General features: G+C 31.8%; 1 protein-coding gene across 3 annotated transcripts; it reads right to left on the reverse strand.

The window, feature by feature from the left end:
• Positions 1 to 959: 959 nt before the first annotated feature.
• On the reverse strand, positions 960 to 13803 carry LOC106667461 (E3 ubiquitin-protein ligase RNF146-A). 3 transcript variants are annotated; one of them, XM_014395423.2, is made up of 5 exons: positions 13786 to 13803; positions 13366 to 13522; positions 10664 to 10915; positions 1835 to 2079; positions 960 to 1386 (listed from the first exon to the last, which is right to left on the reverse strand). In XM_014395423.2, the coding sequence occupies exons 2-5, from the start codon at positions 13478 to 13480 to the stop codon at positions 1156 to 1158; spliced, it is 843 nt and encodes a 280-aa protein (XP_014250909.1). In that variant the 5' UTR covers positions 13481 to 13522; positions 13786 to 13803; the 3' UTR covers positions 960 to 1155. The 3 variants fall into 3 exon arrangements, with proteins under 3 accessions (XP_014250909.1, XP_014250908.1, XP_024080829.1); XM_014395422.2 differs by lacking the exon at positions 13786 to 13803 and adding an exon at positions 13679 to 13774; XM_024225061.1 differs by lacking the exons at positions 960 to 1386; positions 1835 to 2079; positions 13786 to 13803 and adding exons at positions 9818 to 10165; positions 13679 to 13774.
• Positions 13804 to 14015: the final 212 nt, after the last annotated feature.

Here is a 14015-nt window from a genome sequence, read left to right on the forward strand (position 1 = left end):
ATACATGATGAATCACCTACACAACTTATACATTCTCGTTTTTTATTTGCTATTAAAAGTTTACAACATAAGAATTGCTTGCATTTATCACATCTGGTGAAATATTTATTGTCGTCAGAACAAAGATGTCATCATCAACTGTCAAAAAAACTGTTTTGTTGTTCTTCCTGCCTTTGAAACTTTTAAAATATTCATCTAAAAGAAAGAAAAAAAAAGAATACAAATTGAAAAGTAAGACCTTTAGGTCAAATAGAAAAACCAGGACAATAAATGAAATTAGGTTGCGATCAGTAGGGCTAATCCTTTTTCTTACCTATTCTCAAAGGAACAAGATTCAAAATCCAAGATTACCAAAAAATGAGGATTGCAGTAGCTGAGGGGTCAGCGTGATACACTCTCGGCTTTAGACCCTATGGTCATGGGTTCAATTCCCACCATCGTCCCTCACCGTTTTTTTCAAGCAATCCCCCCCTCCTAAAAAAATAAATAAAACAATTACCAAAATTGACTTGAAATAAATTTATCAAAGCTTAATAGAAGTGTTTGGTCTCCATTTTTTATTGTATAAGACTAAATAAGCTCACCTTATTTTAACACTGGATTCCTGAAACATTTTCTTATTTATCCTGCTTTGTAACATAAGTGGAAGTTCTGCCACATTCTTTTTACTGAAATGAAAGTTTCATAATTCCATAAGTTGAAAGTGGGTAAAGATAAATTTAAAGCTGTCTGGGCTGTTTCTTTAATTTCTTTGTTCTTTAGAATGGTTCTTTTTAATTATTATTTTAATCATAGGAATACATTTCAATTAAAAATAATATGTAATAAAATTTTATTTCAAAGGCATAATAATTTAATATTTATTTTTGGTCATGTAAGTATAAAAAATATACATAGACATACAATACAAAAAATAAAACTAATTTATTTTTATAAGTATTACAACAATATAATTTTGGGATATGAATTATAAAATTTAAATAACAATTATAGTTTCACAAGTAACAACTAATAATTTTAAATAGATTTGAAGTTTTTCTTATAGGTAGCCGCATCCTACATAAATAGGAAATTGTTGGCTATTTTAAGCTTGCGCAAAATTACAGAATTTAAACAAAAAAATATACAATCATTTTGTACATATCAGTGGTAATGTCAATCACTGTCTAATTCCGGCAGACACTCATAGCAATCCCTCCCGTTGTATTCGAAATCGATGTCGCCTTCAATATAATGGCCCAAACTATCACGAAAACTATAATCTTCATCGTTGTCGGAAACTTCGTAGTCGTCACTATTTTCTATTTCTTCATTGATGTAATTATCGAATGTATAATTATAATCCTCGATGCGCGGCTCAACTGGTCGTGCTCCCAAGTTGGTTCCCTGAAATTTAACAAATTTCAAACAAATCTGATTGTTTTTAGATTTATTACAATAACTGTATAAACATTAAGATGATTTCAACAGAATCACTTGAATCTAATTTGATTTCTCAAAAGCTGAATCTCAAGGAATACCCTAAAAACTAATACATTTTATAGCACATATAAAACCACCCACACTTTCACACTACCACATAGGTAAAATAATACAAATAAAAAAAATTAAGACTAAAAAAATTCAATCTAAAAAATTAAAAAATTAAGGTTTTTTTTAAGTACTCAGCTTTTTGCAGAAAAAGCTTTTGAATTTAGGTTTGTTCATTCTTAACTAGTTTATTGGTAGGGCTAGGCATTTTTCAATATGTAAAACAATTATCTGTTAGTTGGAGAATGGAGGGACATAATATTATATAAGTATAAATAAATATAGACATAAATTAGAATCTTACAGATTGTACAGGTATAGAGGGTAGCTGCCGGTGCCTCCTCAACCCGGCGACGCCTTTGCTCGGCAGACCGGCTTTGTCACGTTTCAGCCTCCTCATCCTGCCGTATCCGACCTTCCTCAATTGAACCATATTGCGGAAATCTATTATGAACACGCTGCCGGCAAGGAGAACTTCTATCGTGTCCTCGTTAGCCTGATATGCCTGTTCGAGGTCTACAGTCGTCCTTGCATCGTATTCCCACCAACCTGAAAATAAATTTTAAATGATTGTACGCTATGGAATCTTATTAAATGGGTTGATTAGTATTAGAGATACCATGAATTCGCAATTTTTACTCATTTTCCTCCCTAACACCACACCACTATGATGATGTTAGACACTGAATATCTGATTATAAGTCTCCATTTATATTTAGTGGTCTAATTAGCCGTATTAATTATTTCAATTAATGATTCTTTTTATGTAAGGTCTTGGTTGAGATGAAAAAGTTAGAGTCATGAGCGGGATTCGAACCAATGACCTTCAGCTCAATATGCCAATGCTCTAACCACTTGAGCTATTGTGACTTCAAGTGGTTAGAGCATCGGCAAATTGAGTCGAAGGTCATGGGTTAATCCCGCTCGTGACACTAACTTTTTCATCTCAACCAAGACCTTTCATAAAAAGAATAATTAATTGAACTAATTGACATGGTCCATTAGGCTACTAAACATAAATGGCTTAAAACAAATATTGAAAATTTATTTATTGCACTATTAAAAGATAAATGATACTGGGATTGTCGAGGACGGGTAAAGATCTGGACCTATTCTTTCTATGCTGGGCATAGAAAAGGGAACATTTGTGTGTCAACCACGCATGACATATTCTTAGATCGGTATGATCCCTATTCAACTATTGACTGAGTTTTTATAAACGAAAGCTTGGGTGCCAATCCAGCCAAACCACGCTTCAATTTCATTTTAATCATATCTTAAACACGATTTCAGGACTTAGGGGCAGATCGCAGAGGTTAGTTCTGAAAATTGGGATGTCTCGGCTGCAGCCTCATCTGCCTTTATGTTACAATATTTGCTATTTTATTTTATTATTATTTTTTTATTCTACATTTTACTCTTTAGTTTTATGTTTTATAGATTTTATTTCCACAGTTATTTTTCTTTATTCTTCTTGCAACTAGGTATTAACCCATATTAATGATATACATTTTCAGCAATTTAGGGCCGAATCGCAGAATTTAGTACTGAAAATTGAGTTGTCCCGACTGCAGCCTCTCTGTATTTATGCTACCATATTTGTTCTTTTATTAATTTTTTATCTTAATTTTACATTTTACTCTTTAGTCTATGTTATATAGATTTTATCTGCCCGCTTATTTTTCTTTACTCCTCTTGTAAGTAGGTATTAACACATATTAATAACATACATTTTCATCAACTTACAGCCAGATTGCAGAGTTAGTTCTGCAAATTGGGACATCCCAGCTGCAGTCTCATCCGTCATTATGTTACCGTATCTGTTATTTTATTATTTTTTTGTTTTAATTGTACATTTTACACTTTGGTCTTATGTTTTATAGATTTTATTTGCACTCTTATTTTTCTTTATTCTGCTTGTAAGTAGGTATTAACACATATTAATAAATCAATATTAAATTACAATGGCCAAAACTACAAATTTTATTATATATAATAACAATAAAAACTACCTTTTCCACTTGAAAAAATAGTTTATTTTTCGATAATCTAGAAGGAAATTTTTCCAAAATAAAAAGGCGATCAGACTCGTTGGACTGACTTGCTGTGTCATAAAAACTCATCCAATAAATCAATATTTAAAATTGGCAATTGATAAATGATTTATTTAACGATTTCTCTTTAATTTAACCGACAAAGCAGCTTTTATCAGTGTAAAATGATAATATATTAAAATTAAATATTACATGGTAAAAAAGCCGTCTTGCACCAGTTGCAACCAGAATCGGCCATGAAAAGGAAACCACAGGGCGGGAAACGGCCATGGGTTCAAAGGCACTTTCGTGAAAATAAAAAAATATTACATTCCTTAAAATCCTTTCTAAATATAATATCGCAAAAATATTAAAGAATATTTAAGAATTAACCATTTATTTTTAAAGTGAAATTAATTAAATTCTAAACAGGGAAATCGGCGACGAGTCGGGTCATTGCCAACTTGACCAAAGATCTCACGAAAGTACTACTTTATTCTTACATTTTTAAAACAATCGGACTTAATTTCTAAAAACTTACTTACAATATTCGGCTTATACTATTTTTAAACACGTTTTGTAAATTAAATTATGAGAGAATCGAAAAATTAATTATAAGTTGGTAGGAAGTAACGTTCGTCCCGCCATTCGTCCTCTTTCTCTCCTGTCGGCCATAGGTTCAACATCGAATTTTCTTCCTCGAAAAAGGTATTTTTAATTTTGGACATTTATTAGTTTAAAAAACTCTCGGTCTTTGTTTTTTCTAATGAATTACGTGGCAAATGTACAATTGATCAGTTTTCAATTATTATTTCATTCAAAAATGGATAAATTTTGGTCACGTATCAAACGCCCTTCGCTACTTGCTCTTCGAGCCCGCTCAAATAACAAAGAATGTTAAAATTTCATTTAAACCCTCAAGAAATGTATTTTTCCTTTATTAATAAAGAGAAATTTATTTAATTTATTGTTGTAAGGTTATTTGAGAAATAGACTGGCATTTCGTATCAACTGTGATCAATCTATGCGCACAGGGTACAAATTATGCACTGATTTAAAATGTTCAATGAATTCATGATGTTATTGATAAGTTATAGTTTCATATAATACAATTTATTTAAATCTGAAAAATACTTTTGCGTGTAAACTACAATTAATTTATGGTATGCTCTATACAGTTCTGGTTTCTTTTTCAGGGGGTTTTGAGCCGTTTTAACTCGTTTTTTTACATTTTTACAAAAAGACATTTAAACAGTGTGTTTAGTTGTTTCGCGAGTGTTGAACAGTGTGTAGGTAGCCGGTTCATCGAAGGTGTTCTAAGGCGAGGATTGTGGCCGTCAGAGGGTAAATGTCATTTATATAAAATCATTTTTTATAAGTTCCCTGTTGTCTATTTCCTGATTTTAACTATTTTTTTCTTTTTCCAGGAGTGATTTACAAATGGTAAACCAACTCTCTCTGCTGGCAGTCAGGTTAGTGAGCATGTTAGTACTAATTTTTATTATTGCCCCATCAGCTAATATAAACCTGTTGGTTTAATCCTATCTGCCTGTGTTAATGAAATACAACTTTTAATACAGGTAATATTTCAAAAATAAAACATCTACTTTACTTATCACAGATCGAACTGAGAATGTTAGAATGGTTAGAAGTTACAAAAATATGTCATTTCCCAACTAGATAAAGTTTTCATTTTCTGTTTAAAATCGAACTTTAATTGATGAAAACATCAATTGTTTTTCAGTCTTTTTTACCTCTTTTTTTTCATTTTTACAAAGTGTCATTTAAAAAGTGCGTTTACTTGTGTCACGAGTGTTGAACAGTGTGTAGGTAGCCGGTTCATCGAAGCTGTTTTAAGGCGAGGATTGTTGCCTTCAGAGGGTAAATGTCATTTATAAAAAATCTTTTTTTATAAGTTCCCTGTTATCTATTTTCTGACTTTAACTTATTTTTTCTTTTTCCAGGAGGGATTTACAAATGGTAAACCAACTCTCTCTGTTGGCAGTCAGGTTAGTGAGCATGTTAGTACTAATTTTTATTATTGCCCCATCAGCTAATATAATCCTGTTGGTTTAATACTATCTGCCTGTGTTAATGAAATACAACTTTTAATACAGGTAATATGCCAAAAATAAAACATCTACTTTACTTATCACAGATCGAACTGAGAATGTTAGATTGGTTAGAAGTTACAAAAATATGCGATATCCCAACTAGATAAAGTTTTCATTTTCTGTTTAAAATCGAACTTTAATTGATGAAAACAGCAATTGTTTTTCAGCCTTTTTTACCTCTTTTTTTTTTCATTTTTACAAAGTGTCATTTAAACAGTGCGTTTACTTGTGTCGCGAGTGTTGAACAGTGTGTAGGTAGCCGGTTCATCGAAGCTGTTTTAAGGCGAGGATTGTTGCGTTCAGAGGTAAATGTCATTTATATAAAATCTTTTTTTAAAAGTTCCCTGTTATCTATTTTCTGATTTTAACTTATTTTTTCTTTTTCCAGGAGGGATTTACAAATGGTAAACCAACCCTCTGTTGGCAGTCAGGTTAGTGAGCTTGTTAGTACTAATTTTTATTATTGACCCATCACCTAATATAATCCTGTTGGTTTAATTCTATCTGCATGTGTTAATCAAAAACAAATTTTAGTACAGGTAATGTTCATCTACCCCGCCTGGTAGAAGTACACTTAACCAAAACATTATAAGTTCCAAAATATATGGTTTTCCAACGAGATGAACTTTTTGTTTTAAAACTGAACTTTATTGATAAATCAAATTTAATTAAATGTTATACAAGTAAATATTGGTTTTATGCCAAAGAGTAGGAAAAAATCTGACTATGATGCCCACATCATCACTCTGAACATGGGCTCAATTCTAGTTGAAAATAATACAAAACCAATATATTTATGGTAAAAAGAGATATGTCCCTAAGCCTTTGTCAAAACTGCTACTTAGTACTATTACATTTTCACGTAAACTGAAGATATTGTGAACTTGATGTTAACATTCTACTCTCTTCTGTTTTAAATTTGTAGACTTAATAGAAGCAGGGCATTGTTTAATTATTGTTTTAAGTATCACTGTGACTGTCTTGTTGGTACGACAGGATTGTATTTTTTATGTATTTGTTAGAATTTTTCTTATTTGTTTAGTACATTTTTAAAATTCAATTTTTCCATCAATTCTCCAGGTTCGCCTTACTCATCTTCTTGCTTTTTATATGCCTTAGAATGTCACTTGTTTCTAGTCCATCGGTTCTAATAAGTAGGTCACTCATGAGTAGTCTCATTAATTTAGTTTATAATTTAATTATGATCTATCATCATCTAACATCATAGTTTTATTTCATCTAATTGTGTATTATTAATTATGAGCTACTTTGTTGTAGTATAATTACTATAGTTGCGTACTATATTGATACATTGTATTGTATTAGATTTTCTTCTCCTCTCCAGTCAAAATTAGTAGAAAAAGTGGGTGAATATGTAGATTCCCTTTTTGTAAATGTTGGTTCTACAGATTTGTTGTTTGCAACAACCAGAATTCAAGAATTAAAGTGTTAAATGTTCATCATTATGTCGAATGAGTTACAAATTTAGTTCCCTTCCTTTGTTGAAACTGTGTAACATTGTTGTATTTAAATTTAAATTGTGTTTTATTTCACTTAGGTGGTCATTAAATTGCAAAAATTTCTTCAATATAGGCACGTGTGATTTAACTTTCGTCTTATTTTCACTGCCACTTTGTCATATACATTCAATATCGCAATCACTACAATTAAGTTGGTGAACTTGCTTTTTGACAAATTGTCAACTTTGTTTTTAAGTTTTGACCCTTAAAACTACTCTAAAACCTCGTTTAAGATTTTACCTACTTTTTCTGATAGTTCATTGTATGGCAAGCAATGAAAATCTAATGATACATTTTTAGTAGGGTGGCTTAGTCCGATTGTTACTTTTTTTTAAGTTAATTTTAATTTTTTACTAGCAACCTGTAAATAAATATTTCTTATATCCATTGTTGAGGCTCTTCAGAGGACTCAATCTGAGACCCGTTGTCAACTGTCATCAAATTCAGATGACTCCAATTTGCTAAAATTTTTACCATTCTGTAATTTTTTCCAATTTCAATCTTATTTTCAACGAATAATTTATCACATTTCATCTATTTGTGCGTTCTTTTGTTTAGCCTTTTTCTCAAATTGTCTAATTTTAGCTTGACAATTTTCTGACATTGGGAAGCCAGTTGGCTATTTCCTGCTGTTCTTATAAGAACGGGATTATTTCTTCTTTACATTTAGGCCAGTCTTTTCTTAAGTCCTTTTCTATGATATTTAGCTTTTCTTCCATACTCATTTTATTAATGAGAACGAAACCTCTCCTTGATTAGAGGCAAGAAGTCACTACAAAAAATCCTGAATAGGACGATTCAAACTATATGAATTTAAAAAATCTTTTATTATTATTGAAATTTCGGATGTAAAGTGAATTACAGTGCTCGATAAAAAATTATTTAATTATGATTGTTTGAAAGAGAATTCATCAAAATGCCAGAAAATCATTTAATGTTAGATTGAAATTTAACTATTACCTAGTTTTGCTCTCAATAACGTATATTACCTTGGACCTCGCCGAAGGTCCTAAGTCTCCTAGGTGAGTAAATAAGCACAAAGATTTTGTCTTTTGAAAAAGAATCCCTTTTTTCAACATGAGTGGTTTGAGGCAAATGGGACCACAGCTTCCATAACTTGCTCATTGTACCTTATAGCAGTCCAACATTCATTAAGCATAGACCATTCCACTTTCCACCTTATACCATAACTGAGGTACAACTAGGGTACAATAAGCCAGAAGGCTGCTGTGACTGGGGAGCACAAATCCTGCTTCCTGGTATCTTCATTACCATAACTGACTGTCTTTGAAAAGGCACTCAAGCTTAGCACATAAAACAGTCCCAGTCAATTGCTGCAAATCAAACTAGCACTCATATGTGAAGAGAAAAACCCCCGTGTTCAAGCATTAAAGCAAGATGCTGAATAGTGAAAGCCTTTCTACTCGGTCACCTCCAATAGTAGAAAACCTAATGTGGGAAGTCTACAGACTCTTATTCTCACAAAGTCTTCTGACTGTTTTAGAAGAGCTCTTGCTTAAATTGCAGACCATTCAGAGTTGACTACCTATCAAGGAAATTGTTAAATGACGGTTCCATGGTGCGGTACGAGCAATAAAACTATTGTCTCTAGCCATCGGTTCATCACTACCTTCTCTTCGAAGAGAATTCTGGTGGCCCTAAATCGCTGTAGTCCTTAGTGGATGATAGAGGGTGACACACATAGACTTTGGACTATGTAACGAATGTCATTAGCCATCTGACCAGGCGAGATCTTCTAAGAAAAATTTAAATTTAAAAAACCAATTAAAACTCAACAAGGATGGATGAAATTGAACTTTTTTTAAAAAATCTAAACAGTGAAAAAGAATATTTGCGAGGACGATCCTTCCATTAATCACGATGAATATTTAAAGTATATCAATTAATTATTCTTTTTATCTAAGATTTTGACTGAGATGAAAAAGTTAGTGTCACGAGAGGGATTCAAACCCATGACCTTCTGCTCTAATGTTATTAGCTATTTTGAAGGCTACATTGATCTTCACATAAAATTAATATACAAGAAAAATGTAATAAAAATTAATTAAGATAATGAGAATAAGAACTGCTTCTTTGTTCTTTCAAGAAGACCAACAAGAATATTGAAACTCCCTTCAAAAACGTATTCTTGTTCAATTATTTCATACAGAGTTATTTTAGAAATTTGAAGGTTTTCTCATCAAGTTTCAAGGATTTAGGTAGTTTTAATAACATTTTCCCAGAGAGTAAAGACATAAATAAAATACCAATAGGACTTTCTCTTTCTTTCTACTTTAAGAATGAGTTATACTTTTTTTAAAAGTAATTTTCTCATCATTTTATGTTTCAATTGATTTATTTAACAAATTACAAAAGAAATGCACCAAATTGTAAAGGCTTTTATACATGAGATTTTTTAAAAATCTACATCAGCCAAAAAAAAAATAGTGCAATAGATTGTCTATGGTAGAAACAAAGAAGGATAATGAAAAAAAAGGAGAAAATGAAACTTTTCATTTAACTTTGGTGCTATTACAAAACAATATATTTCTTTCATCCTAAAACTAAAACAAGTAGAAAATACTTTGTTAATGAAAAAATCACAGTTAATTATATTTACAAAAGAAAAAGTGTTAACTTTTAAAAAGAAATAAGTAGTTTTACACTAAATAAGTTGTATATTTAACTGTACATATTTTTGTATTTACACGTTTATAATTTATTCAAAGGCGGGAGGGAGAGAAAACGTGTTATTTTATTCCGGCGATTCCACGGTGTTTCAGCTTTGAAGGGAGCTCCCTCAGAATTTTCCTTGTTATCCAAGGAGTGGCGTGATTGTACTGCCTCATCATGTTGAGATCAATTGTGTACAAACTCCCGCAGATGATCATCTCGAGATTTGTTATACCATTTTGAAAAGCCTCTTCCATATCAAGAGACATCCTTTCTTCGTACTGCCACCACCCCCCTACATAAATAAAAAAAGAGAGAAAAATTAATCGCGTGTTTAAAAAAAAAGCCTGCTGATTTAGGGCAAAAAATCAGCACAAACCCAATTTAAGCATATAAAAAAAAATTATATAAATTAACTTAAAATTACTATTACAGATAAGAGCATGAACAAATTTCCCATTTGGATTTGGAAATTATATTTGTATTTGAAACTGTCAAGTAAATTAATTCAGGGCGATAAGTGACAGTTCTTTTCACATTTGATTTTTAGTCTGTTATTTATAGTTTTATATGCTTATTGGAAAAACCTGATTTTTTAACCATCAGTAACATATAAAACTGTCAGTATAATTTTTGAACTTGCTTTGTTTTAAGAGGAATTGAACTTTACTTTTACACAAAAATACTTTTGGTCTAAAGATCTTTAGAAAAAAAAAAATCACTCAATTTGCAATTTATTCATGAGAGGGTGGTGGCAATGGATGTCAGCGAAAAATAAAATAATAAAACTTACCATCTCGCCCCTCGTAGTACCACTTGTAAGTCCCATGCCCGGCTGCCTGGGCCGGCTTAGGCACTTCAAGTATATCGGGGTTGTGAAGGTAGTCGGCAGGAATGTGAGCCCGGCACAATGGACATTTACGGCTGTTCAATGCGACCCCTTTTATACAGAGGAAGCAGAATATATGCCGGCAGGGTAATCGCGCAGGATGACTGCACGACTGAAGGCATATGGCACAATCTGGCAATTTTGATTCAGCATCTTCTAAAAAAAACAAAAAAATTTATCTTCCGTTAAATATGTCAAACTAGGCAATCTATAAATATACTACAATTGGGTATTTATTAATATTTGATAAAAATGTCAACAGTTTTTAAATGGAAATAGTACTACACACTAAGAAGACAAGGCACAGCGTTAAAATTCAAAATTCTTCTCAGATATTGAAAATCCTTAGTCATCCATGTAATTTTTGCCTGAATGAACAAAATTTTAAATAGAACAATACAAAGGTCTGCACTTTATCATACTGTTAATACACCAGTAAAATTAACAAAAGTTAGCTTTCTCGGTGAATCTTGGATTTTCTTTCTCTCTGACTTGAAGCAATAATAAGAATAACATAATATATTGTAACTTCATATTATATTGAATTTATAGTTTACTGTTTAGTAAGGAAAGTTTTGTCCAGAAATATGGAAAACCAACAAAATAATAGAAAGGTTGGGATTTCTCATTTGCATCGAGGGTATGTTTCTTCTCTGCTCTAGATTATACAAATCACATATATTTCTCAATTATCGTTATATTTGCTGGTTGGATAAGACCCAGAGCACATTTAGGGCCGTTGTCCTACACTTGTGGAGTTCCACGACTTTTTTAAAAAGACACTAGGGAGGAGATGATCGATACAATAAACGACCAAACACAATAAAGCAGTGCCTGCTCACTCAGGTCTAAAGTATCTGAGATTTTTGACCAACCACTTCAACTATTGAGGGAAATTCGGATGAAAAAAACAAGTCAGTTTTATGCTAGAAATTATATCCCAGGTAAGTAGAAAAGTTTATGTGGGGTTAAAGGACAATTCACTTTCCCAAAGTTACGCACTCCACGATTTGTGATGGGAATCCACGGTTTTTACCTTTCCTTCATCAATTTCTTCATCTTTGAAAAAAGTAAGTAAAAAAAGCAATTACACCACTAAAAAGGATAATAAATGGAGTATGTTTTCTGAAATTTGCTGGTCTCTAGGTTTGGAAATAGTAGTTTAGAACCACCATTGTAAGTTTTTCAATTTTGAAATTTTTTTTTTCAAAGTTCATGCTACTAAACCCTTACTTCACTAACGTTTACAAGTTTAGTATTGATCACATCTTATTGAAAATTTAACATAGTTTTCAGTTGTATCAAAGGATTTGTCCAAAACCTTTCAGTTTTGGAGTTATCATTGTTTATTTGAAGCAAGGTTGTGAAATCTTAAAAATTCATAAAAAGCGAAATAACTCTGAAACTGCTGAGATTCGGACCATAGTTAATTAGTACTTTTTGGTTCCATTTTGAATGTAGAATCTACTGGTAAAGTTTGTAGCACGAGTAGCCGAACACCCTGTTGCATCTCTAGATGAAGGTACAAATAATATAAAAAAATGTGAAAAACAATGTAAAATAAATCACATATTTGGTACTTCATATCAATAAGTATAAGCTTTAACTTTAGCTATACTCCTACGCTAAAGTTTAAACCAAAGTACGTTTACATGTTTAGGAAATAGTAGTTTAGAATCAACAGAAGTTTTTCAAGTTTGAAAAAAAAAATTTTTTTTCAAAGTTCTCTACTAAAACACTTATTTCACGAAGGTTTACAAGTTTAGTTTTGATCACATCTTATTGGAAATTTAATGTAGTTTCCAATAGTATCAACAAATTTGTACAAAACCTTTTAGTTTTTAAGTTTATATTTACTTGAAGCAAGGTCGTGAAATCTTAAAAAATCAGAAAAAGCGAAATAACTCCAAAAATGTTGAGATTTGTACCAAAGTTAATTAGGATTTTTTGGTTCCATTTTGAATGTAGAATCTACAGGCAAAGTTTGTGATACAAGTAACCAAACACCCTATATTTTTATCATGTTGAATTTTTGTTTCTTTTGTTTGTTTGTTACAGGAATACTGTTTATAACTAAAACATTGTTAATTAGTTATTATTTGAAATGTTGTACAATCTAAATTAATTATTCTTTGTATGTAAGGTCTTGGTTTTAATGAAAAAGTTAGTGCCACGAGCAGGATTCGAACCCAGCTCGCGATAGCTCAAGTAGTAGAGCAGCGGCGCATTGAGCCGAAGGCCGTGAGTTCGAATCCCGCTCATGTCACTGACTTTTTCATTTCAACCAAAAACTTACATGAAAAGATTAATTAACTGAAAGTAGAAATTTGGTCAATAGACCACTCTAGAAATATGATTATTATAAAAAAATTGGTGGTTATAATTTTGTCGAGGAGAGTAGATCCAGTGGTGAAATCAAGTGTAAATCAACAAATTCGTAGACTTGCAGACCGACAAACATCACTAACTTCTGATTAATGACAATTAGGCTCTGTTCACCGTCACTGATGATAGCTGTGATTGACATCATAGTGAACATGTTAGAACAGAAAATTCTCCTAGATGATCTGATAATGTAAAATTAAATCTAATATGATGTTATATACCTTCTTTTTCCTCTTCACTGTCTGACAGTTCGACAGTCACCAGTTCTTTCTCCTGGGCTTCCACGGACCTCTTTTTACTCCTGGTGTTGTAGACCCTCTGAAATTTTTCAGCCATGTCCGGACAAGGGAACTCGGGCGTAAGAAGGTCAGAAATGCACTAGAGTCGAAAAAACCATAAAGATTTACTGGAGTAAACGAAATGGACAAAACAATAAACAACTCCTGGCAAAATAACCAATATGGCTGGTGGCCTTCTGTAAAGGTGACCTTAAATAAAAACAAAAACAAATTGATTTTTTTGTTTTATACGCACTCTTTCTATACAATCCGTTCTGAATTGACTTTTATACTTTATGTATATGAACATAAAACGTAAAATTTCACTAAGTATCTATGCGACTATCGATATAAAAACGTCACCTCTTTTGGAGCGTACAAGCCGATTTTTAAAGAAGTTCAGCTTTGAAATAATCTAATACTTAAAAAAAACGACTTGAAGACAATTCATAACATAATAATACACAGCATAAAAAGATCGATAATGTTGAAAACAGACCGCGTTTAGGCCGACCATAAAAACTAAGCACCATCCCAAAGCGTGCCATACTCCAACAAGAATAAAACTAAAATGGAGAGACAGCAACATACTA

The sequence above is a fragment of the Cimex lectularius genome, unplaced genomic scaffold, assembly GCF_000648675.2.
Source record: "Cimex lectularius strain Harlan isolate CLEC.00 unplaced genomic scaffold, Clec_2.1 scaffold10, whole genome shotgun sequence".
In the NCBI taxonomy this organism is placed as follows: Eukaryota; Metazoa; Arthropoda; class Insecta; order Hemiptera; family Cimicidae; genus Cimex; species Cimex lectularius.

Bases quoted from the DNA above. Each gene is read 5' to 3' on its own strand.
- LOC106667461 (XM_014395422.2), bottom strand. From the start codon at position 13,732: ATGTTCATATACATAAAGTATAAAAGTCAATTCAGAACGGATTGTATA. The intron at 13,523-13,678 runs GTGCGTATAAAA...TTTCGACTCTAG, and splicing joins GAACGGATTGTATAGAAAGA to TGCATTTCTGACCTTCTTAC. The intron at 1,387-1,834 runs GTAAGATTCTAA...GTTAAATTTCAG, and splicing joins CCTCTATACCTGTACAATCT to GGAACCAACTTGGGAGCACG.